This window comes from Wolffia australiana, chromosome 5 (assembly GCF_029677425.1).
Source record: "Wolffia australiana isolate 7733 chromosome 5, ASM2967742v1".
Classification (NCBI taxonomy): domain Eukaryota; kingdom Viridiplantae; phylum Streptophyta; class Magnoliopsida; order Alismatales; family Araceae; genus Wolffia; species Wolffia australiana.
Window position 1 is genome coordinate 18,769,540 of NC_135839.1, and position 25,285 is coordinate 18,794,824.

The 25,285-nt window shown below is 42.0% G+C and overlaps 5 protein-coding genes across 6 annotated transcripts; 2 read left to right on the forward strand and 3 right to left on the reverse strand.

Annotated features, from left to right (window-relative positions):
- Positions 1–1,874: 1,874 nt before the first annotated feature.
- On the forward strand, positions 1,875–9,154 carry LOC144703691 (protein ROOT HAIR DEFECTIVE 3-like). Its single transcript, XM_078575921.1, has 23 exons — positions 1,875–2,029; positions 2,821–2,970; positions 3,225–3,291; positions 3,379–3,481; positions 3,868–3,938; positions 4,128–4,191; positions 4,264–4,329; positions 4,424–4,471; positions 4,549–4,611; positions 4,702–4,758; positions 4,954–5,112; positions 5,199–5,267; positions 5,944–6,035; positions 6,668–6,746; positions 6,892–7,057; positions 7,176–7,300; positions 7,381–7,643; positions 7,717–7,813; positions 7,942–8,109; positions 8,216–8,320; positions 8,429–8,523; positions 8,632–8,728; positions 8,811–9,154. The coding sequence occupies exons 2-23, from the start codon at positions 2,823–2,825 to the stop codon at positions 9,036–9,038; spliced, it is 2,430 nt and encodes an 809-aa protein (XP_078432047.1). The 5' UTR covers positions 1,875–2,029; positions 2,821–2,822; the 3' UTR covers positions 9,039–9,154.
- On the reverse strand, positions 9,145–12,445 carry LOC144703694 (transmembrane 9 superfamily member 7-like). Its single transcript, XM_078575924.1, has 7 exons — positions 12,260–12,445; positions 11,365–11,529; positions 11,187–11,296; positions 10,974–11,085; positions 10,777–10,889; positions 10,548–10,695; positions 9,145–10,465 (listed from the first exon to the last, which is right to left on the reverse strand). Exons 1-7 carry the CDS (start codon positions 12,368–12,370, stop codon positions 9,308–9,310), a joined length of 1,917 nt encoding a protein of 638 aa, XP_078432050.1. The 5' UTR covers positions 12,371–12,445; the 3' UTR covers positions 9,145–9,307.
- Positions 12,446–12,610: 165 nt separating this feature from the next.
- On the forward strand, positions 12,611–16,329 carry LOC144703695 (P-loop containing nucleoside triphosphate hydrolases superfamily protein). Its single transcript, XM_078575926.1, has 6 exons — positions 12,611–12,727; positions 12,805–13,867; positions 13,948–14,115; positions 14,178–14,538; positions 14,614–14,692; positions 14,782–16,329. The coding sequence occupies exons 1-6, from the start codon at positions 12,705–12,707 to the stop codon at positions 14,837–14,839; spliced, it is 1,752 nt and encodes a 583-aa protein (XP_078432052.1). The 5' UTR covers positions 12,611–12,704; the 3' UTR covers positions 14,840–16,329.
- GA3 (GA requiring 3) lies at positions 14,880–17,735 on the reverse strand. Its single transcript, XM_078575927.1, has 8 exons — positions 17,600–17,735; positions 17,348–17,508; positions 17,103–17,264; positions 16,428–16,568; positions 15,888–16,145; positions 15,642–15,803; positions 15,369–15,563; positions 14,880–15,268 (listed from the first exon to the last, which is right to left on the reverse strand). The coding sequence occupies exons 1-8, from the start codon at positions 17,721–17,723 to the stop codon at positions 14,948–14,950; spliced, it is 1,524 nt and encodes a 507-aa protein (XP_078432053.1). The 5' UTR covers positions 17,724–17,735; the 3' UTR covers positions 14,880–14,947.
- Positions 17,736–17,878: 143 nt separating this feature from the next.
- LOC144703693 (CRM-domain containing factor CFM3, chloroplastic/mitochondrial-like) lies at positions 17,879–21,216 on the reverse strand. Of its 2 annotated transcripts, none has more exons than XM_078575922.1 (10): positions 20,481–21,216; positions 19,944–20,337; positions 19,738–19,868; positions 19,277–19,627; positions 19,043–19,199; positions 18,680–18,972; positions 18,542–18,601; positions 18,373–18,456; positions 18,171–18,245; positions 17,879–18,033 (listed from the first exon to the last, which is right to left on the reverse strand). In XM_078575922.1, exons 1-9 carry the CDS (start codon positions 21,177–21,179, stop codon positions 18,189–18,191), a joined length of 2,226 nt encoding a protein of 741 aa, XP_078432048.1. In that variant the 5' UTR covers positions 21,180–21,216; the 3' UTR covers positions 17,879–18,033; positions 18,171–18,188. The 2 variants fall into 2 exon arrangements, with proteins under 2 accessions (XP_078432048.1, XP_078432049.1); XM_078575923.1 differs by having other exon boundaries at positions 17,879–18,042.
- Positions 21,217–25,285: the final 4,069 nt, after the last annotated feature.

Genomic DNA, 25,285 nt, shown 5'->3' on the forward strand with positions numbered 1-25,285 from the left:
CGGGCTGGGCAGTGTCGTGACAGCGCCCGGCGTTGACCAGCGCGTGGATGACTCTACCTCACAAATGTGCGACAACCCGGGAATAACCATGGATCGTTGACGCGCGTTGGAAGATCAGGACGACGCGATGATTTGACGCTGACAAACGGCGATTGAAAGGGCCCTGGTGGCATTCCGATACGAACTGGATGCACCTTATACCCCTTCTTCCTTGTCTCTTCCTCCCTCTTCTCCCTTCTTACATTCTCTCAAGGTGAGACCTGGACAAATGGTAACTGCCAATAATACAATCCAGATCTGACGAACGTGGTGCCCATCATGGCCTTATATAGGGTCATGATGGCCCCCTTACAATGGGTCCAACAAAGGGAAGTCCAATAAGAGACCCCCCCTATTACAATACAAATAAAGAAAATAAGAGATTAAACACATGGAAACAAAAGGATACGAATGGATACAAAAACATGATAATACGAATGCGTCATGATGAGTAGGCTGCACTCGTCGTGACAAACACCAAACAGAAAATTAAGTGAATGAAAACAGATAATTAAAACACGAACATGTGCGCGGACGTGCTCTATCCGGGGTATTTAAATCAAGGCGTCTTCACGGATGCTTTGGCGTGCCGGTTGGGCTGGACACCGACCATCGGTGATGTTGTTGATGGCGAGGATGGCTGCGATGACATTCTGTTGATGTCGTTTGGGCGTGCTCCATCATCATATATCAAATTATTGGAATTAATGTATCATAATTTAAAGAGAAATAGCCAAATTTATCAATATTTAATGTGTTTAATTTATTTTTGTGTCATATTTAGCTCGAGAAGTATGTTTTGATGAGAAAAACACGATTACTCTAGAATGGAAAGCCCATGTCTTATAGTGTATATCATTCATACAAAATTATGATGTCATATGATAAGCCACTAAAGTGAAAGTTTGGCTCATATAGTTTCCCATAGCATATGATGGAAACGGATAAGTTATTTCTATTTAAACAAATATTTATGGAGTCAACTAAAATAAAATTAATATCTTCATTTTTTCTAAATTTGTTATATACGCTAATATGCAAACAATTTATTATATTTTATCCCTCAACGTTAAAATATTTATTGAGTCAACTAAAATAAAATTAATATCTTCATTTTTTCAATTTGTTATATACGCTAATATGGAAACAATTTATTATACTTTCTCCCTCAACATTAAAAGTTAATGAGATGTTCAATTAACGTACTATCAACCTAATAATAAAATTATTATTATAAATTATAACTTCCTATACGTATGGTGTTTCAATAATTATAATATCCTTTTTGGCAACCATCTGGACTAAATAAAAATAAGAAATCAGTAAAGTAACAACTAACATTTAGAGACAATTTTCATGGTTTTGTGTCCAGATGATGGCCTACAACAATTAAAGCATTATATACATCTCTGATACAAAATAATTTTTTTATGAATATCTAATTTAATAATTTAAATTTTTAATTTTTAATTTTCCCTCAGAGATGGCCACTGGAGCAGTGATCTATCTCTGAGGCAAACTTAAAAAGTATCCCTTACTCAAAAAAAGAGAAATTGGCATGGTATCAAATTCCAGCTCGGTGGGGTCCACAAGCCGCCACATGACGACGTGGCAGCTGACTTTCGGCGGGTCGCGTCGGCGGCCGTGGGCCCCGTCGGTCAAACAGTGATTTTTTTTTTGACAAGCAGTAAAACTGGGTTTCGTTGGCCCGCGGTACACTGTACCGCTTTCGACTGCCCAGAGATAAACTCGGGTTGGGCCGGGTCAGACTGGCCCTGCTGCGCTGACCGGCCCAATAACGCCCTGCTTGTTCTTTTTCCTTTATGAAGAGTATTTAAAGTTAATGCACAGATCCCCGCCGCGGTTGCTGATTCTCCGTCGATCCCTTTCTCAAGCTCTCGCTTCTGCCACGGCTTTTCTCTCTGAGTTTGTTTTGTAGGATTCCTACTGTTTGCTAGGTGGAGGGAGAAGGATCTCGCGATTGTTGCCGGTCTGTTCCTTTCTGATCATAATATTTGATTGACAGTTTCAAATTTTGGTTTTTTTTTTAAATTTTTTGGTTTGAGATTGGAGCGATCGGCCGGAATTTTCCGTTTCTATCGATCGTTGTATCGTTTTCATGGGCGTGTTTGTCACTGTGCATGAACGCCACGGAGATGAAGAATTTTTTCTACTTTCCTCTTCTGAACTTTATGTACTTTTCCTGGGTCTTTCTTTTTCTTTTACTTCGCCGGAGCTTCCGAGCTTGGTTTTTCATTCCATTATCTGGGATTTGGGCTCTCGTGATCTTTAGGAACATGTGCGTGGTTAAGTAGGGCGACGGATCTTGTATTCGTCCCAATTGATGAAAGGATGATCTTTGTCATCAGTTATTTTTACTTTAGAAGAAAATTTTGAAAGTGGCATGAAATTCTGCTGCTTTATTGACACTCAATTTTAACCCCTTGTCTATGGTAGTTGACGCTGATGATGGCGATAGATGCCGCTTTGTCATCTCTCTTGTCACTACTAAAACCGTTATTTTTGTTTCCTTTTCTATGCTATCAAAGCTATAGGGCATCCCGTTTTGGTCAAGGTCAAGTTTGGGGATTTTGTATTTTTCTGATACTTTGAAAAGAATGAACTTGGAGTAATTAGAGTTGAACGTGGGCTAGATAAATTACACTAATCTAAAGATTTATACAATATGTTTGTCTATTTTCAATGGCTATAGTATTTAAAACATGAGCGGGTACTCGAGGAAATTTTGACTGGAACAGTTTCTTTCATTTTTTCTTGCAGAAATGGGCGAAGGTTCTTCTTCTGTCCAACTGATTGACGGTGATGGCTTTTTCAATAAACTTGGTCTTGATGGACTCACGAAGGCTGTAGGACTCGCTGAATGCGGACTTTCCTATGCAGTTGTCTCAATAATGGGTCCTCAGAGCAGTGGTATGTTTGTTCTTTAAATTTTAACCTTCTACAAGAGTTTTGGAATGTCTATCAGACCATACTTTCTAACAAAGCAGGACAAGAACAACAGTATACTGGGAAACCTCTGATTCTATGTGTTTATAGTAAATTTTCATTTGAATTCGGAAAACATGTAGACAACATTTACATTTTTTTTGGCGTTTTCTTCTCGTTTTGCTTATTCGAAATAATCCTTTTCTTTGATAAGATCTACTAAATCAAATATTCTTTAGGGAAGAGCACGCTGCTCAACCAACTTTTCTACACGAACTTCAGGGAAATGGATGCCTATGCTGGCAGGCTAGTCTTCGCATCTCACTCTTTTTTTTTACTGTTTTAAGGCTGAAGAGAAAATCCCATAAAAATATTGTCGGTTTCATTCTTCAGGTCTCAAACTACCAAAGGTATTTGGCTGGCTCATTGTTCTGGCATCGAGCCCTGTACTCTCGTGATGGATTTAGAAGGCACTGATGGTAGAGAGCGCGGAGAGGTATTTTTTATCTGCGAGATTAGTGTTGGACTTGGAATTTATCGCTAGGTTGTAAATGGTTATTTCCACTCTTTTCAGTAATATAATGGTTAGTGATGTGACCTGTAACAATCGAAAGTGATAAGTCATGGGAGTTACCTTATAATACCTTCTACTCTTAAAAGAGGTCATGAGAGATCTATAATCAACTGATATACACCAGACATGTTTAGTAGCTTAATAGAGGTGGGGTAGTCAATATAGCTGTTGTCTGATAACGAGGCCGCTGTTCCAGATGCAAGATTATTCTCAATCGTTCATCACAGCTTTTTCTTTTTCTGAATCGAAGTTTATTTATCTTTGATTCTGGTTTCCTGAATGCCGGATTTACTTTCTTTTGTTTCCAGGATGACACTGCATTTGAGAAACAGAGCGCACTTTTTGCGTTAGCAGTTTCGGACATTGTACTTATCAACATGTGAGTTTTTTGAGATTTGTCCTCCCCTTCCCTCACTGCTCTGATTTCCTGTGGCGGATTATGAGTACTAGACTTTACTGTTTGTCTTAATTTACACTTAATAAGCACGATATTTTAGCCGTGTCATGTTATACACATTCTATGCATTGCATATAAATGAATCAACAGAGGTATCTTTTTTTAATGTAGGTGGTGTCATGATCTTGGACGTGAACAGGCTGCTAATAAGCCGCTCCTGAAGACTGTTTTCCAGGTTTTTCTTGTCAAGAACTCACCTCTTGGTATGATATGAGTTTTCTTACTCATTTTAATTCGTCCGTGATAGGTCATGTTACGTTTGTTTACCCCACGTAAAACAACGTTGCTTTTTGTTATTCGTGATAAAACCAAGGTTTGTCTCTTTTTAATTTCTACTGTTCAGTGCTTATCTTAGATTTCGAAATGTTTCTGACTCTTCGTGGTATTCTGCACTTATTTATCATCAGACACCTTTTGAAAATTTGGAACGTCTTCTGAGAGAAGATATTCAAAAGGTGCTGATTCTCTTCTGTTTCTTTTTTGTTATCAAACTTTTATGACATTTTAAAAACATTTTACTCTTTTCTTTTAGATCTGGAACTCTGTTCCTAAACCAGAGGCACATAAGGAGACTCCACTCAGTGACTTCTTTGTTGTACGAATCCATGACTCACTCGATGCAGTATTTTCTGAAGAGGGTTTGAGTGATGTTATTAAAATTTCTCGCTATCAATGAATTAAACAGGTGGAGGTTGTTGCCCTTCCGAGCTTCGAAACTAGGGAAGAAGAGTTCAAGGAGCAGGTGCTGTTTTGGAATAAATAATTTAAATAACGAAATGTTGTTTGTGTTTGTGTGTCTCTCTCTTTCTATCAGTCACAGAATAAAATGATAAAATATCCGTCCAGTTCCGGCTTTTATGGATTAGTTTCATACCATTTTTTATCTTGCTTCCATTTTTAGATTTATATGGTGATTAAAATCTTCTGTTTAATGAAGGTCTCTAGTTTAAGGCAACGGTTCTTCCACTCTATTGCTCCTGGCGGATTGGCTGGAGACAGACGGGGTGTGGTCCCTTCTTCTGGGTTTTCCTTCAGCATTCAGCAAATCTGGAAAGTTATCAAGGAGAATAAGGATCTTGACTTACCTGCGCATAAGGTCAACCTTTTGGCCTTTTCAACATGTAGTTACCTGTGATGCCTTTTCTTTGAATTGAAACCTTTATCTTCTTGGCCTGACCATAGATCATGGTGGCTACTGTGCGCTGTGAAGAAATTGCGAACGAGAAGCTCGGATCTTTCACGGCAGATGAGGTACCGTATATTTCTGTGTTAGATTTATTCTATGATGATCTTCCTCTTCTACCGCTTTAGTTGAATATTTGCATCTTCGTCTTGAGCAAGCAACCCTTGTGGTCTGGTGTCTTATATGGGCCTCCTAAGAATTTGGTTTTTACTCTCTTTTGCAGTTTCTCAATGAGATTAATTTCCATTCAACAAGTGGTAAAAGTGGGAAGCAAATCTATCTTATGACATATTTTCTGAATTAGATATGAAGAATCTCCAACGATTTTAGGGTTCGGCAATATAAATGGTGATATCTTAAAGTAGGTAGAAGTACGAGAGAAACAGTCCCTCATAAATGGGGGAAATGTGACTGCGAAGCATAAGAACAGCCAAAAACCCGTGAATTCATGGAACGAAATCTTGTAATCGCTATCATTGACATAATTTTGATCTTCGCGAAATCAAGTTTGACGATGTGCAGGATTTGAGGATTCTCACAGATCTATGGTGGCCACTTGGCATTCGTGAGAACCGCTCCAATGTTTTCAAATTAACCTTGATTTTCCCTTGTTTTCCATCTTCATGCTTTATCGTCAGATTCATGACTTTCAGTCTTTCTTTGGTGGTTACTGCTTTATCGGGCGACAGCCCTCTTTCAATCATCTTTAAAAAAATGACTTTCAATCGTTTATCTCAATCTCAGAGTTGGCTTGAACTTGAGGAAAGCGTACAGAATGGCCATGTATCTGGCTTTGGGAAGAAACTTAGCTCTATCCTTTCTTTCTGGCTTTCCAGGTGGGTGATCATCTTTTGGCAGCAGGAAAAAATATTTTTTTGGCTAGTAATATATTTCCGTGTCCTCTCATGCACACCTGTGTCTTAAGTGTATAGCGCTTTACCTTCCTAATGAATAGTTCTCTTTAAACAAATGTTCCTGTCGAGTTCTGTACGTTCATAGTAAGTAAAAAGTCGTCACATGGTGTGTATTTAAACTACAAAGTCGTCGGCTTGGTTATTGAATGTTCCATCATTTTTCATATTTACCATCAAGTAAACCTAAGAAAAATCTTGGATGATGCATTCCGGGAAGAAAATTCTTGTTTTAGTTATTCCTAATTGTGTTTTGATATAAACTGAGACGTATCGTATATCTATTAATGTTTTCCATCTTGCGTTTGGTCTTTTTCCTGTTCGCTATTAACTAATGTCTTTAAGTTAACGCGTCGTCGTTTCAATGTATGTGAAGATTTTGACTTTTCATTGATGTTATGCCTTGCGAATTGTTTCGTTTTTCTAGACGACTTTTCTTCCCTTATTAACCATTTCACGGTCTCTCTATTCCACACATTTCTTGGTTTCGTGTGCGCTTCCTTCCTTGCATCAATAAGCTTTAATTTCAAATTCTATTATAACTTGTGAAATTACAGGTATGATGAGGAAGCTGTGTTTTTTGATGATGGGGTCAGAGCAGCAAAGAGACAGCAACTAGAATCAAAACTTCTTCAGGTGATCCTTATTAGATTGTTGTCGAGTCTTCTCTCTTTTCTTTTTTGGTACAAAAATGCATCAGTATTGCTGTTTTACTTTTGGCGTTTCCTCTAGTAAACGTAATATTTTTGATTTACCGTTCGGAAATATGTTTAATCTGTAGATATCGCATCCGGCATATCAAGTGACGCTTTCTCATCTCCGAGCAAGGACACTGGATGACTTCAAGGAGGCGTTTGAGAAACTTTTGAACAAGGGAGAAGGATTTGCCCTGGCTTCGACTGAATGTACAAAATTATTTATGTCAAAATTTGATGAAGGATGTGCTGGTAAGTATTGGCATAGTTGACGTTTTTCTCCTCAGCTTGGCGGTGTTTTATGGTTATTATGTTCTGTGTCAACTATAATAGTGATAACATTTTTTGATTTTTTTGTCAAACTGTATAGAGGCGGCTATAGAGCAAGCGAATTGGGAATCTTCAAAAACTCGAGAGAAGCTGAAACGCGATATCGATGGACACGTTACCGCTGTTCGCGTTTCCAAACTGTCTGAACTCACCGCATCTTATGAGGTTAACTAGCAAACCAAATGTTCTCCTTTAATCTTAATTATTTTGGAGTATCGAGAATGATTATGAACATAAATTCTCAGGCTAAACTCAACGAAGCTCTCGCGGAACCTGTGGAATCACTTCTTGATGCAGCTGGCGACGACACGTGGCCGGCTATTCGAAGGCTTCTTCAGCGCGAAACAAGTAATGCGATCAAAGAATTCTCCTCCGCCCTCGTTGGTTTCAATCTAGAAAGTGAAGCCCAGGAACAACTGTGCCTGGGCCTGGAACAGTATGCCAGAAACATTGTGGAATCAAAAGCAAAAGAAGAAGCCGCAAGAGTGTTGATACGCATGAAGGACAGGTACCCTTAATTAATTCAAGGATGAATTAATATTTTCCTTGTTCTTGAAGATTTCCTTATTTTTTCTCCTCAGGTTTTCGACGCTATTCAGTCGCGATTCAGATTCGATGCCAAGAGTTTGGACGGGGAGGGAAGACATACGAGCGATCACCAAAACTGCTCGATCCGCTGTAAGTCAATCAATTGCACTTGATGAAGTTAATAACGTTAACCAATTAAGTTAATGAGCTAATATGGTTGAACTTTCTCTTCTTTTGGAACACATTCTGTTCACTAATTAATGCCCTAATCCCCGCAGTCCATGAAGTTGCTTTCGGTAATGGCTGCAATACGATTGGACGACAGCGCCGATAACATAGAGAAAACTCTCTCGCTTGCCCTCATCGACTCCGCCGGGAATACGACCAATACCGCTGAGAAGAGTATTGTGTCCCTGGATCCGTTGGCTTCCAGCTCCTGGGAGAGGGTAATTCAAACTATCCATCATGCTCTGAATTATTAATCCACGAGGGGAATGTTTTGCAGAAAAATCCTGGTTGATCTGAGATGATGGGATGTGTTTATGGTGGCAGGTGCCTTCGACGAGGACTCTGATAACACCCGTGCAGTGTAAATCTCTGTGGAGGCAGTTTAAGGCGGAGACGGAGTATACCGTTACCCAGGCTATGGCCGCTCAGGTTCGTATTCCAAACCTTTATCCATAACCACCACCTTGTGAATTCTACAGAAAGAATTGATGAAACATACGGTGCCTTTTTATTGAAGTTGCTTGTTTCATCATCCAGGACGCCCATAGGCGTAGCAATAACTGGCTGCCTCCTCCATGGGCCATAATCGCCATGGTTGTCCTCGGCTTCAACGAGTTTATGACACTCCTAAGGTTCAATCCATTCTATATATATATATATATATGCCTATCTATCTATTTATCTCTATCTCTAGCGATGTTGTGATCCGAATAGCTCACTTTTTTCATGGCAAAATCCAGGAACCCCTTGTACCTGGGGGTCTTGTTCGTGGCCTTCCTGCTGGCCAAGGCGCTCTGGGTTCAATTGGACATTGCAGGAGAATTCAGCAATGGCGCGGTGGGTATTAATTAAATAATTTTATCATTAAGCCCCTAAACTTTTGTTTATTCGAAGCCCGACCGCCGTTAATTGGTTTCAGCTCCCTGGGATACTGTCCATCTCCACGAAGCTCCTTCCCACTGTGATGAATCTCCTGAAGAAGCTCGCCGAAGAGGCCCAGCAGCCTGCCGCACCGCCGCCCACTGAGCTCCGGGCCAGGCCCCAAGGCAACGCCACTGCCCGCAGCAGCGTCGCGTCCTCTGAGACATCCTCTAGCCTGACCTCCCCCGACACCAGCTACGAGCACACCAGCCCCCGTTATGACTGAATTTCTTTTCTTCCAAATCTCCCCACGGTGTTTTTTGTTTTACCCCGTTTCGGGGGTGAGGAACGGGTTATGTAATGAATGAAAAACTTAATTCTTGATTCATATCTTAATCAAAATGGAGAGCAGACTCGGATGAAGTCCGAATAAAGTTGAATAGACGAGGTTCCCGTTACATGATTGGTAGCAAGGAAAAAAAAAAGATATGGGTCCAACACTATCATGTAATAACAAGGATGGGAGACATACCTGTGGCCTGTGGCAGGGGCTGGCTAGTCTATCTTGACAGAGGAGTAGATCTTGCGGACGAACCAGAAGCAGGCATAGAAGCCGATGGTGCCGGTGAGGACGAAGAAGGCGTAGGAGACGATGAGCATGTAGCCGAAGTAGAGGACGCCTGAGACGAGCTTGGTGATCTCAAGCTTGGTGAAGAAGTAGAAGGCGGAGTAGAGGAAGAGGTAGAGCGCGGAGGAGCCGGCGGTGAGGTAGGCCCGCCACCACCAGTGGTAGTCCTCGCTGCACAACTGGAAGTAGCACAGCACAATGGTGATCTCGGCGCAAGTGATGACGAGGATGACGAAGACGATGAAGAGGAAGCCGAAGATGTAGTAGAATTGGTTGAGCCAGATGGACGTGAGGATGAAGAAGAGCTCGATGAAGACCGCGCCGAAGGGGAGGATGCTGCCGACGAGGACGGAGAAGGCCGGGCGCATGTACCAGGCCTGCTCAGGCACCTGGCGTGGGATCTTGTTCGTCTTCACTGGGTCTTCCATGGCGGGCTTCTTGTAGCCCAGATAGCTGCCCACGAAGACCAGCGGCACGGAGATGCCGAACCAGAGCAGCACCAGCGCGAACATGGTACCGAAGGGCACCGCCCCCGACGACTGCTCACCCCAGATGAGCGCATTCAGCACAAAGAAGACCGAGAAGACGATGCCCGGGAACATGAAGGCGGTCTTCAGTGTATTCTTCTTCCACTCCCCGCCCTTGAACATCTTGTACAGCCTGGCCGAGGCGTAGCCAGCGAAGAGGCCCATGAACACCCACAGCAGCACCATTGCCGTCATCAGCCCGCCACGGTTGGATGGCGAAAGGAAACCCAGCAGAGCGAAGACCATGGTGACCAGGGTCATGCCCAGGAACTGCACCCCGGTGCCCACGTAGACGCAGAGGAGGCCGGCCTTGACGGGCGGCCGGAACACGTCACCATGCACCAGCTTCCAGCCAGTCTCCTCCTGTGCTTCTTCCTGTGTCTCCAGCTGGTTGTAGTTGGCAATGTCCTTGTACAGCGTCCGCATCATGATCATCGCCACCATCCCCGACAGGAACAACACGATCATAAGCGAGTTTATAATCGAGAACCAATGGATCTGATCGTCGTTCATCAGCAGGTACGTGTCCCAACGAGATGCCCACTTGATCTCGCTCGGCTGCCTCCCATCACCCTCAAAGTCAGTAAAAAACAAGGGAGAAAAATACCATGGAAGAGAAAAAAGGGGATCAGACACCCACCTCGAAGGTGACATCGAAAGTGAAGACGATTTCCTTGCCTGCGTCCACTTCTTGGCCTTGGTGCTCGCCTGGGACAACCTTCGACTTGGCATCACAGCTCCTAACTTTGGGGTTCTTGGCGTCCCATTCACTGTACTCGTGGGCGACACTGTTTGCACGGAGAAAAATAAACACATACATTTAAATAAGTTTACATCAATAAGCAAAGAAATGGGTTAGAAAATATTACCTGAGCGGAAGAACCTCAAAACCAACAATACGGGCGGTCTGAGACTCGGTATCCTCGTGGAACATGACCTTAAAGCTCAGGTGATTATTGATGAAATACTTGTAATTTTTGGTCTGCATTCACAGGAGATTCACAGCTTATGGATTGCCGGTAAATTTTCATTCAATCTAATACAATGATCATGGTATTTCACATACACCGGCAACGGGCCGCTTAAAACCCACACGGAAACCATGCTCGTAAAATTTCGTGTGGATCTCTTCTCTTCTTGGCTTGACAACGACTGCCACTGGGAGATTATCTAAAATCCTGCAGATATGTTAAGACAGGAGAAAATTATTGAAAAAGATGAAGTTGTGTGTTTACAGAATCCGGCCAAGGTTTGAAAGAATTAAAACTTAATGTCTCACATGTTCACCCGGTACTCTTCATCGATCTTTTCTTTGAAGTTCTTTGCTGACTCGGCACTGAGCTTTATACGGCAACCTATGTTGCACCCTTGGTCTGATTTCATCTTAAACTGCAACGGCCGGATATTAACGGGATATGTAATAAGATTAAAACGGTAAAATTTCCTTGATCACTCACCGTGTACACCGAATTTTCAATGCGATCACCACGCAAGACTTCGCCCAGATTCTCAGCACTATTCCTGATTTTCGTTGGCTTGCAATAATCTAGAAAATAAAAATCGTATGGAAGTTGGGTTTTCGTGGAAGAAAGCTTGTTCACTTTCACTTGAAGATCATCTCCCTGCACACACAAAGAGAAACCTCTTAACAGAGCCTACGACCCATGAACTAAGAAACAGCGCGCAGATCATAAAAAACTCTGCTAAAACCCAACTAAGTAGTGGACCATAAAATAGGTAAATTGCCACATCCACACGTAGGAAATGCATCATTGACAGAAAAGTAGATCAGTGGCAGATTTTATCTATCAGCCATCACTTTTTCCCTGGCGGTATCAGGTAGACCCACCAGAAGTTGGATCTCTCTTTGGCACAGGAAAAATTAGAAAGTAAATGTGACTGAAGATGAGTAAGATTGGATCCACGTCAGCACTTCGCGATCGGAAAAACGAAGATGCAGGGATGAACCCCCAACCAATCGCTCGATCCAGCCTCCGCACAGAGGATTCTACAAGGAAATTCAAACACTGCCCTCTCCAAGGCGATAAGGAAATTCAGATGATCCGATCTACGGTCACCCCCGAAACATGTCCAAGCTCCAGATCCGGCCAATCAACATCAAACGAGGCCAAAATACACCGAGATCCGATACGAATTATCTTCAAACGAATAACACGGGGCGTCTCAAGAAGGTCGAATTTCGGTCAAAATAAACAGTATCCGAGTCCATGAGATGCAGAAACAGAGCAGAGTGGCTTGATACAGGTAAATCAAGGGAAAGATCTATCGAAGAAACAAGATGACGGATTTAAACCTACCGACCAAAAAAAAGATAGAAATGGCAAAACAAACCTTCTCAAAATCGCGAGGCGCGACTCCAGGAAGGTAGAAGCCGGCGGCAAAGGGACATAGAAGCAGGCACACGAGGAGGGACGCGGCGTTGAACCGATCCAGACTTGCCATGCCGTCCCCCTCCTCGACAAACAACGCGAAGAAGAAGAAGAAGAACGCGAAGAAGAAATCAAAGCTGCTCCGAAACTCTTAACGCACAGACTCTTATATAGCAGATCATAGCGGATCTAGATTCGGGACGTCTGAAACCCGCTGGATCTGTAACCACCTTTCCCGTCATCGTCAACGAGATGCGATGACGTTGACGTAATTGTCGATTTTTAAATAAGGTTCGCGGAATCGAGCCCTTCGTCTTCCCCGCCGCGACGAAGCAGTCTTCCGCCATAGCCAGCAAGCTCTCGAGGAATGCTGTCGGCGGCGCGAAGGTCCTCCTCCTTGCTTCGCCATGCCGCTACTACGAACTCCAAGGTTCTTCAATCGCAAGTTCTTGAATCGTCTTTGAGAAATCTCTCTCTGCCTTCAATCCTTCTCGCTTCTCGCCGTAGATTCTTCTCTTCGCCGTCCAATCCATCATCTCCGGTTGTTCCTCCGATCTCCCTCATTCGAGGAGGATGCTACGACGAGAACCTCCCTGATCTTCCCGATTTGCCTCTTTGCCCTGGTTGCGGCGTCCATATGCAAGACTCCGATCCCGATCTCCCTGGATTCTTCGCCAAACCTTCCCCTAAATCCTCCGCCTACCATGCTTCAGTCCGGCGAACTTCTTTGCCTGTGGACGAGCCCCAAATTTCAAATTTCCTCAAGAGCGGGCAGTTTGACGAGGAGGCGGACAAGGAACGGCCCGAGAACGGCCGCGATTCGAAGCCCTTGGTTTGCGCGCGCTGCCACTCCCTCCGCCACTACGGCCGAGTGAAGAACAACAAGGCAGAGAATCTCCTCCCGGACTTCGATTTCGATCGGATGGTAGGCCCGAAGATCGTTTCTTCCGGCGGATCTCGATCGGTCGTTCTCATGGTCGTCGATGCCGCAGACTTCGACGGATCCTTCCCTCGTCGAATTGCAAAGCTACTCTCTGCATCCATCGAGGAGAATTCTTCGGCGTGGAAGGAAGGAAAACCAGGAAACGTTCCAAGGGTTCTGATCGTTGTTACCAAGATCGATCTTCTTCCCGGATGCCTATCTCCGACGGGTTTAGAGTACTGGGTCCGGCAGCGAGCGCACGAAGGCGGAGCCGGCAAGATCACCGGAGTTCATCTGGTCAGTTCTCTCAGAGGCTGGGGCGTGAAGGACCTTCTAGACCATGTTCAACACTTGGTGGGAACGAGGGGGAGCGTCTGGGCTGTGGGAGCGCAGAATGCTGGGAAGTCGACCTTGATAAATGCCATGGGGAAATGCGTTGGAGGGAAGATCAATCTTCTGACTGAAGCCCCGGTTCCGGGAACTACCATTGGAATTGTTAGAGTGGAGGGGATCTTATCTGGCCAGATGAAGCTCTTCGACACGCCGGGTATAATCCACCCTTACCAGATTTCGACGAGATTGAACGCGGAGGAACAAACCCTATTGCATTTAAAGAAGGAAATGAGGCCCAGAACTTACAGGATCAAGGTAATTAAAGGGTTGCAAGTTTTGTAAGTTCTTGATGTTGTTTCTGTTGATGACTTTCTTGCATATGAACTTAATAACAGGCTGGGCATTCAGTTCATATTGCCGGGCTGATGAGACTCGACGTGGAGGAAACAACGACGGACACTATTTACTTAACGGTGTGGGCATCTCCTCTACTTCCTCTGCACATGGGAAAGATCGAGGGTGCCGCTGGAATGATTGAAAGGCACTTTGGACGGCAATTACAGGTAAATATGTTTCCTTTTTTCTGTTTTATTTTGTTTCTAATGGGGATTTATTGTTAATGCAGCCGCCCATTGGTGAAGACCGTGTTGCTCACCTTGGGCAGTGGTTGAGGAAGGAATTCCGGGTCAGAGGCAACAGCTGGGAGGTGAGCTCGGTTGATATAGCCGCCCCTGGTCTAGGCTGGTTTGCAGTTGGACTGAAAGGAGAAGCCGTTCTTGGGGCTTGGACTTATGAAGGAGTGGATCTTGTGCTGAGAAATTCATTGATTCCTTCCAGAGCCAAGATATTTGAAGTTGCGGGATTCACTGTTTCAGAGATCGTCTCGGTAGCTGACAGTGCGATCGGTAAGTCAAAACAGAAGAAAAGGAGTAAACGGGATGGTCTTTCAGTAGAGGATTCATCAGATCGATCTAAACCCCTGAGAGGTTAATATCTAACCTTAAACCCATAGCCCTCGTAGCTTGTCTCCTTAATGTTAACAAGGGATTCAATTACTCCAGTTTTGCCCAGAATGTTTTCATTTGGTAGATGCAGTGAAAGAGGGAAAGGCAGAAATGAAGGTTTCATTTCTGATGAAGGGTCAGAGATCTAAAGTTCATTCCCTCCATCATTGTTCTGTTTTCCTCTATTTTTGTACTTTTTGAAACGATTTATGAATTTAATTTCAGAGAACAAGCACTGAAGATTCTGCCTTTTGGATTTGCACAGAAAAGTGACGTATCCTAAATTGTTGACACCATTCGCTCAATATGAAGCAAAGAGAAAATAGGGGAAAAAAGAGACGTCTTTTGGCGATTATTTCAGCAAAATGTCAGCTCACAGAAAACCTCAACTTCAAGTGACAGGGCATCTGGGAATTATGTGCGCCTCTAATGGTTGAAGCTTCATACTGGAAAGTTTAACTGTGTCCACGTCATTCCCTTGGCCTTCTTTCAAGCTCCACTGAAACTCCTGGATGAATCTACCGATGGAGCTGCAAGTTATCATCATTGCCTGCATAGATCCAGAACAAACGCGCTTCCCTGCACCAAAAGCCATCGTCTTGTGCAGATCCATGGAATCAGAGTCTTTTTTATAGAATCTGCTCGGATCCCACTTTTCTGGCTTATCCCACTCCTTTGGATCCAGGTTGCATCCATAAATATTGATGGCAATCTGCAACAAAATTGAAGAAATTCCTAAGCTTCTTGGGGAAGATAAAAATTCTCTGAAATTGTGACAAAATAGAGGTGGAAAGAGATTTTTTTGTACACACCTCCGTTCCAGAAGGAATATCGTAGCCTCCAAGTTTGATATCTTCATGGACGTATCTCAGAGGGATTATAGGAGCAGGAGAGTACCTCCTCAGTGTCTCATGGAATACAGCGCACAGAAGAGGCAACCGAGGAAGATGCTCCTCTGAGAGCTTGTCAGCCCCACAAATTGATTTGATCTCCTCATAAAGCTTCTCCTGATCCAGCCAAACAATACCGAGTAAAATTCCGAAAGAAAAAGGTGAAAAAAAGTTTTTTTACAAGGTTTTTTTAACCTGAATCTCCTTATTTCCAGCTAGCTCATACATTGCCCACTCCACCGCCACCATGGTAGTATCAGAGGCCTCTATTATCACCTCCCAGATAAGAGAAGTTAGTTGCTCCTCAGTAAGATCCTTACCTCTGGACAGTAAGAAGTCCAAGTAACAACCCGCACCCTGTACGTTGCAAACAGCAAAGATCTTGATCTAGACTATAGAAAAAAAGGGAAGCAAGAGAGGAAAGACTAACGAAGGAAGAACCTCCTCAGAAGACGCAGTATTTTTTCTCTGTTCTTTGATCAGAGCCCTGGTGACAGCCATCTTGCGCTCGACTATCAGATTGATCCTGTTCTCCAGACTCTTATTGGGTACCCATTTCAGGTAAGGGAAGAAATCCCTCCAATCAACGTCAATGGCCCCTACCATTGGATCGACAACCAGTATCTGGAACATCTCTTCTTCAGATACCTCCCGGCCAAGCTCATCCACTAAGATGGACTCCACATTTCTGCCTACTGCCTGTGCTTCCACCAGTTAAGAGTGCATAACATGTCTTCATATATCTTTGTTTTTTTTCTAGTTACCTCAATTGGAGTTATATGAATATTGAAGCTAAAAAGAATGCTAGATTATTGTTCATTTCTTTCGAAACGAGATCGTGTCCCAGTTGTGAATTTCAGAAATAAGTTGGATCTGGGCAACGTGTTTCGTCGCTTTTGATTTTTTACCGATTGAAAATAAATCATAATTTAATAGAATATACAAATGCATATGAGAGAGACATGGAGAGAGAGAACTCACCTCCTTCAAAGCCAACCTGAAAAGCTCCATCTGAAATCCTTCTCTGAGATTGACAGCTCGAAGTGGATCTTCCGTGATCTGAGCTTGTAGATACTCTAGCACGTTCGCTATCAGAGTATCTCTGTGGGGCCGAAATCGCTTCTGTTTTGAACAGGCTTGAAACGATTACACATCGTAATAATGATGATGACGATATAAAGGTGGGTTTTTAACAAACCTATCGTTTCCATTTTTAACATACTTGACACGACTACTCATCTTAATAATAATGATGATGATGATATAAAGGTGGATTTATAGCAAACCTATCGCTTCTATTTTGAACAGGCTTGAAACGATTACTCATTGTAATAATGATGATGATGATAATGACATAAAGGTGGGTTTTTACAGCAAGCCCATCGTTTCTATTTGGAACAGGCTTGAAACGATTACTCATTGTACTAATGATGACGACGACGATGATATAAAGGTGGGTTTTTACAGCAAACCTATCGTTTCTATTTGGAACAGGCTTGAAACGATTACTCATTGTACTAATGATGACGACGACGATGATATAAAGGTGGGTTTTTACAGCAAACCTATCGTTTCTATTTGGAACAGGCTTGAAACGATTACTCATCGTAATAATGCTGATGACGATGATGATATAAAGGTGGGTTTTTAGCAAACCTGGGCGTTGGAACCTAAAATCCCTTCGTGGATGAATCGTTTCGTCATCCTATGATAGTCACCGTAATCGCTTGTGGCCACCAGAGCCTTATTTGATGTAAGCTGCATCACTGCATTAGAAAGCTTCCGTGTGGAGATGGATGAAAACCTTGTCACCATAGCCTGAAAGCAACACAAGCACAACTCGGTAAAATCTCCCTCTCTTTGTTTCAATCGCTCTATCTCGCATTTGTTCAGCTATTAACCTCTTTTGCAAGAACCGCAGAGTTCAAGACGACGACAGAGGAGGCCCCAGTTCGAATGGAATAGATGGGCCCGTAGAGCGCAGCCCATCTCGCAAATGTCTGGTGAGGCTTCTTTTCCGTCAACTGGAGTAGGTTCCCGATCAATGGCAGCCCAGGAACCGCTACAGCACCAGAGAGAAAACGGAGAAGATGAACAGTAAGAGCATGCAGAAGAGAGAAGACCCACAAAGATTACAAGAGAAAATGGCTTACCAGGTGGGGGGTTGTAGCTCTTCTTCGCCAACAGCGGCAGGCTATAACGGAGAAACCCATAACGGCGGAGCAACAGCAGAGCGGCCAGCAGGCAAATGGAAGAGAAGACTAGGGAAAGATACATCCTTTCACCGTTTGTAGGGAAACTACCCGCAGAGTTCAGAAGAAGAAGAGAAAGAGAAACAAAAAGAAACTTGTACAACGATACTGGGTCTGCTTTCAACCCCGTTTTCACCGATGCCAAAGGAAGAAAGATACTGAATTCTGAAGAAAGAGTGGTTTTATCGATGGAAGAGGTACGCAAAGCCCGCCGAAACGACGGGTTGGCTCCTTTATCCAAAAAAAATTCATTACAATCTATTAATGGGATCCCGAAACCTGGCAATTTTGCCTGGCTTAGGACAAGAGTTCACATGCCTGACATATTGCGATTCCTGCTAAAGCTGTCAGAAACACGTCAAGGATTTGACTGAAAGCTAGTGAATAAATTCAGGATTGAGACGCCCACAGGGCGGTTCGGGCAAAGAACAGAAATATCTAAGGATCAATAAATTATTGGGAAGAACCTCACCTCCGAGTCAAGAAAATCTCAGAGCATGTCCTCATCGCTGTCGTACGTTCTAAGGTAGGCTTCTTCCCCGTCGTCCTGATGAAAAAAAGGATGCACAGGTAAGCATGAAGTCAACATTCTTTCTAGTCTCCAACTATATCCGTTTCAAAAAGTATATATTGTTCTCATATATGAACAGTCTGGAATGGGACAGCTATCGTACCTCGATATCGTCACCAGATGGGCACAAGCTGTCCAAATGAGGGTCCCCCTCCGAATGTCTCGGCCCTTTTTGCTTCATTTGTTCCTGAAAGAAGTAGAATTTAAGAAAACATATCCGTTTATCACAGAACAATCTATAGAAAAATTAGGATTTAGGAACCCGAGCTCACCAGCTCAGATTTCATTGTCTCTATACGCTCTCGCAAAGCGGATATGTGGAACTTCAATGCCTGTGTTATGCAGGAGGAAAGAAAAATTACAGAAAAATCAAGACAAAAATCAAAGATGGCGGAGCATTTTAACCCTACCTCGCGTCTTTGGAGCTCTATTGAACGGGCTAATGCTTGTCTCCGGGTCAAGAGATTCTTCGGTCTCAAGACCTGTGGCCGCTGGTAGTTCTTCCCACGATAAAGGATGATCGCGTAGCCCTTGGTGGTCTTATCTACCGAGATAAGAACCCCCCCGCTTTCAGCCTCAAGAGATATGGCAATGTGCTTAATTTGACCAAAGTTCTTCCCCTTGACGATGATCTTAACTAACTCTCTGTGCTTCCAGTTCAAATGCATGTTCTCCACTGTACCATCGAAGACTTCTCTCCTTCCTGCAAAAAACATCAGGAAAGAGTGGCACAAAGTCTTGAATGAAATCAAATTCAACTGTAAATTTCTCACCGAGGGTCAAGAAAGATGTCATCTTGAGCCCCATCTTCCTGTACAAGGACCTCTCCTCGTCTGTCACTGTTTCCAAGTCAGTGGGGAGTTCTGCAGGAGTAAGGGACTCCTGCACCTTTGCTAGAGCCTTCTCCGCCTTGCTGGCCTTCTCCATTGCCTGAAATCATCGTGATTTAGATAGAATTACTTTCACGATGAATTAAGAATCAGTATAGGAGTCTAATTCTGGCTTACAATGTTCAATTTTTTCTCCATTAAACGAATGCTTGAAGCATGCCTTTCCAGAGTGAGTTCCCACGACTCCTTCGCTCTTTCTTCCTCGTCTAGCTGGTAATTCCAACGGTTCTTCGCTTCCAATGTTTCGGCGAGGGTACCCGCAATTTGGGGCAATTTTGATGCCCTAGGACTCGAAGAGATTGAAGCTAATGCCTTCAATCGAGCTATCTCTTCCTCATCTTGCCGAGAATTGGCTAAGTTCTGCCTCTCGCTCAGCACCTCAGTCATGGTGGGTATCAGAAAATCTTTGCCCCTGTAGAAGACTATAAACTCCTTGTTCCTCGAGAGCAGTACCCCTCCAGTCAACCTCTGAATTTTCAGGTAAATAGTTGTTATTCAAACCGAAAAGATGGTGAATTTCATATGATCTTGAGGTCAGATATCGAAATGAAAGGGAAAAAAAGGAAGTTTATGATGACCCTTATCTCCTCTGCCATTCGATCGTTGGAGGTGTTGGGGACGCCACGCTTTATAGCAATCTTTGCGATGAGACTTTTCTCCCACAACTTCACCATGGCCCGGGCTAGCCCCTGAAGCGTTCTGCTTCTACCTAAACCATACTTTGGCGGTCAAATATTACAGAATCAAGAGAAAATTTTAAAAAATAAAGTGATTTGTGTCATACCCAGTGCAAAATGAGGAGGCATTGATCGAGCTAGCCTCCGCAAGTATGTCATTTCTCCGTTTTTAAGGCCGATCCTTGTTCTGTATGGGAGAAGTCTCAAGGGGGGCTTATAACCGGGAAGCACACCAGGGAGTAAGTCCGCATCAACAGGCAGCGGTTCACGGCCGGACCAATCTCTGAACCGCGGTCCTAGTTCATCCAGGACCCTGTTAATATCTTCATACTTATCTTCTTCCACAGAGGAAGCAGTAAGATTTCCACTTGAAGAGGTGTCAATTGAAGGAGAATCATTGTCATCTGTGTATGTTTTAACGCAAGGAAGATTATATGTCATGCCCCTGTACAAAACCAGAGAGCTTCCAGACCTCCAGATGACAATGCCGCCTGTTCTTTCCTGACGTAATTATAGAGTCAGCCAGGAAAGTTCGAAAAAAAATTAGAAAAAATTGATAATTGGGGACAAATTTGCATTTCTCAGTACAATTATCATAACCATGAATGAAATGGACATTCCGACTTATCATGGAAAATGCAAACCTCCAGGGTATCATGAGTTTTCTTCATATGCAGAGCAGGAGACCCCTCGAATTTCAACTTGACAACCTCGACTTCTCTCCATTTTTCCTTGATTAACTCGACAAGGGCTTCATTCACTCCAGAAGGCCCCACTTTTGTTCTCTCCTTCATCCTCAGCGCCAAATTCCGAAGCCTCCTCAGCTCCAGTTCAGGAATCGTTTTCTCTGCCAGGAAAGTGTTGTTATTCCACCGCAATTTCTCTCCATTGCTGTTTAATCGCTCCTGTTTCTGAAGATTTTCCTCAGAATAAGAAGACGATCCGCGGGAATTCGATCGAAGCGGCCCCTGAAACGGTCCATTAGCAGCCTCCAACGTTTCTTCCTGTGGTTCAACTTCCTGCTGCTCTTGCCAAGGGAAGCGCGTCCTCTGAGAAGGGATCTTAATAGACCACCGACTCGTCGGCTCGTGGAGATCTGTGGATGAATTGAGCGCTCTCGCGGTTGTTAATCCCGTCTTGCGATCTTTCTGCGCGGTTTCTTCGTAGGGTTCTTGATGAACCCTGGCAAAATTTCTCGCTGTTGATCGCGAACACCGCCTGGAGAAGCGGAAAACGGAAAAGGGAACAGAGGAAGATGAAGAAGAAGAAGAAGGAATCGGAGGAGAAGATACTGAAGGGTGAAGCCCCAGCGAGAAGGGAGAAGAAGCTGCCGCCATGACCATGATGTTATCTCCGCTTCAGCTACTGTCTTCACTTCGCCGTGCTCGACCCATGAAGACGAAGATAAAAAGAAGGTTCCCTCTGTTCTTTCTATAGTGCAGGGACGCGGACGGGACGTTTTTTCGTCACAGAACGAAAAAATCGTCCCGTCCGCGAGGTCGAACGAAAACCGGGACGGAAATTCATCCCGAGATAAACGGACGGGACGGTTTTCGTCCACTCCGACAAAAAAACCGTCCCGTCCGTGCCCCTGCACTGATTCCGGACGTCGGACGGGAACTGTAGTTCTTTGTAACAAAATTGCTAGAAATTTTGTCTCAAATGCTGTCCATATTTAGTGCAAATCTCATGTAATGGGCATGATTTTTGATAAATCTGTCCATAATTAGACGTATTTTAAAAACTAAAAGAAGATAAAAGAAGGGTCCCTCTGCTCTTGGTAGCAAAATTGCAAGAAAAAATTCTAATAAAATTGCAAATATATCAATAAATATTTATTACTCCTAACTTGCTGTCCATGTTTCGTGCAACTCTCATGTAATGAACCTGATTTTTGATAAATCGGTCCCCATTTTTTTTTATTACACGTATTCTAAAAACTAACCCATGCCTTCTTTATAGCTGACACTTTTTTTCTAATAAGACAAATGTAAAGCTGAAAACTGTTTCTCACATTTTCAAGAGAAAATTGTAAGTGACGGACTATTTCTTTCCAGTTTTAAGTCATAACTTCTGAGTTTTAACCTTCTTCTCTTTGAGTATAATACTATGCCAGGCTCCAAGCCAATACGTTTAACTCCAATTTGATCACCTTATTCTGTATATGATATCAAAATTTTTTATTATATTTCAATGGTTTTTCAGGGATAACCGTTGGTTTTAAAGTATTTGAAGAAGGTTGATCAGGCCTTTTATGGCTTCAACAACAAAGTCTAACTTTTGATATTGGTTGAAATTATTCACAAGAATTCTTAGTCATTTATTGAGTGATCATTTATTCACAAAAGGATAATAATGAAGTTACTAACCATGTATTATTCCCATAAGACATAATGATAATCTCATCAACATTAGATAGACACTCAAAACCGTATTCTTGATATTTTTACGTAATAAATACAATATTAGGCATTAATAATTAAGGCTGATCTTTCACAATTAGGGAATGAGAAAAACTTATACTCATCATATGGAGATGGACTTTAAAAAGTATATGTATGAGATAAGGGATAGGAAATGGGTGCGGGAAGACAAGATTGACTCAGAACAATAAAGAGTAAAGATGAGTGATAAGACGAGTTTGCTCTAATGTCATCGTTATGTTGTGTCGATCGCCTAGGGAGCGGAGGGAAACCAAGGGGAGAAGGGTGGGGAACCTGGAGAATTATTTCCTCATTCAAGGCCTTCTCTTATTTATACGAACATGATTTTTTCAAAACAAATTCCGAACTTTAAGTATATGGTTTAATGTCCAATAGACCATTTGCAGGTGAGTCTAGTTAACAATTCTGGGCTCACGTATTAGTCTAGTTAAAAACTCTAGTAGCTTAATAACAATTATTGGATAACCTAATTAATTATCTATAAAACTATATAGATAATCGATCACTGATCAATTTAACCCAATCGATAGGTTGACTTTCCAGCTTGTGGAGTACTAAGCTACACTTCGTATCTTATAAGATACAAAGGAGCATAATTACTCCCTCATGGAACCTTATTTTTATTAATTACCATGTACGCATATTGCCTCATCTGCTTGAAACTCCTATCAAAACAAAGGGTCTGGTCAATTGCTAAACCCTAATTGGTCATCCGGGTTATTATTGATGCTTTTGAAAAATCATTAGGCAACTCTTCTATGATATTCCACTACTTTGGCCAATGACTTCATTGAATAGTCTCCCTTGAGCTCTCCCCTCAAATAACTAGGGCAGATCATCCCATATTAGTCACTCAATAATTTGTGTAAATTTTTTATGCACCTGAGCTAAGACTATTTGGAATTCCATGAATATGAACTCATAGGTCATAGTCAAAGAACAACCATCTGTACCCAAGATGTATTTCATGTCTTAGGTGAAAGTACCATGTAATAACTATCACGTGAACCAACCTGATTGATAAATTGGTATAATACCATCTAGGGATTGATATTGATTAATGTACTCTTTTTACCAAAGAGTGCTAATTGTATATCATTAATCTCTACACATTAATGGCTATGTGATCAACTACACTAATCAAATGAGTGGGACTAGATAATGTTATTACAAAATATCTTTCAAATAGGAATATTCAGAACACATGCCTAAACACCTGTAATATATGTACTATGATCTTATCATGATTCACTAAGTCAGATAATGTATTCATGGCTACCATCATAAGCATCACACATACATTATAATAATATATTGCACTAATAAATAATGAACAATGAATAAGATCCAAAATGTGTGGTTGGCTTGCCAGCATCATATATCTCTATAAATTTGGTCATGAAGTCTTAATTATCATTAAAAAATTAAATATTTTTTTCTATGGATCATATTTAGTTTCACACCAATCATTGCCTTAGAATGCAACAATGGGGACCAGTTTACATTTATTCCTTGGAAGCTGTGTAGACTTCACAAATGCTAGAGCTGTTAGTAGCTTCAAGAAAAATGTATTGAGAAGATAATATTTATTATATTTGATTCATGTTGAATGGCATTTGAATATAGAATTCTCTTGCTCCATGTCTTCACTCAAAAAATAAACCACATAATGTGACAACATTGGAGGTCTACTATGTCTGCTGGAGCGTCTCATCATAACCTCTTATTTTTATGACAATCTTTCTTTGATTGAGGCTCAAGGAATAGTTGTGGTTGAACAGTTTCATGGATTTATGTACTTACCCTAAGAACATCATTCATTATGGACTAATTTAACCTTAGTATTCCTATGAAATTTTGAGGAATATTGGCATTATTGTCTTTTATGACAGTAGGAGATATAATGCCATCATCTAATGACTCCTAAAACACATAATCTATGGATACTCCCCCTAATGCATCCTTCCTTATAAATGAGTATGATGGGGCTCAACATGTATATTGGTACATGTAGGAAAATATTATGCACACCCTTTAGACCTCCCTAGATATCTAATGAGATGTCTACTCAGTGTCTTCATTTTGGGTTGTAAAGCTTGTGTTCATTTAGGTCCCAAACGGATATAAATGAATAAAAAATGATTATTGACAGCCCATAACTTATTTGGGATTCTGGAACCCTTTATTTTCTACGTGCACTCTTTTTGAAGGCTTCAACCCTTGATGAGTTCGGTAGATTTGTGAAGCTCGCCATTGACCTAACCATGTAGGTTTGCCTAACATGGTATATTGAGGATGAGTTACATGACCCTTGATAATTAGTGGAAAAGGTCATGGAATTTTTCATTTTATTGTATGTAGTATCTGTCTCATCTTTCAAATCTCATTGATTATTGGCATTACCCTATTGCTTCTCCACCAAAGTCTGAAAGTCAAATATTATACAGACTTCAAATTCTCATGAAGGGTAGAGGCACATGTATCTAAAGTACTCATCAATAAAAGTTAAAAATTATCATTTCTAAATGTATCTAGACTTCAATTTTTTACCAAAACCATGTTTTAATGATTTTTTTATGAATTATTGAGACTATAATTACTTGTCCCACTTGTTTTCCTATAATCCATGTGGTTGAATCATAATGCTATTTTTAGATTTAATGAATTATTTTTTAAATCATAATGTCATTTTAATGCTGCTAATGAATTATTTCAGTGCTAAGGAGAAAGACCAAGTGGGGAGCCTCATCCCTAAGTGGAAACATGTCCCACTCCTGAAAACCATGCACCAAAATGCCTCTCACATATGCAGCATATGAAATTCCTATTAGGAGCTACATACTGATAAGTTAGGTTTTAATTTTTCGTTCGTGCTTTTGAGATTATTTGATAAAAATATAAGCTTGTACTCACGTAGTAATTTTAGCGATGAGAATGGATTGTCTCCACAAATAATGGTGATTAAAGATTTAATATTCTTAAAATAATGATTATTGTGATGATAT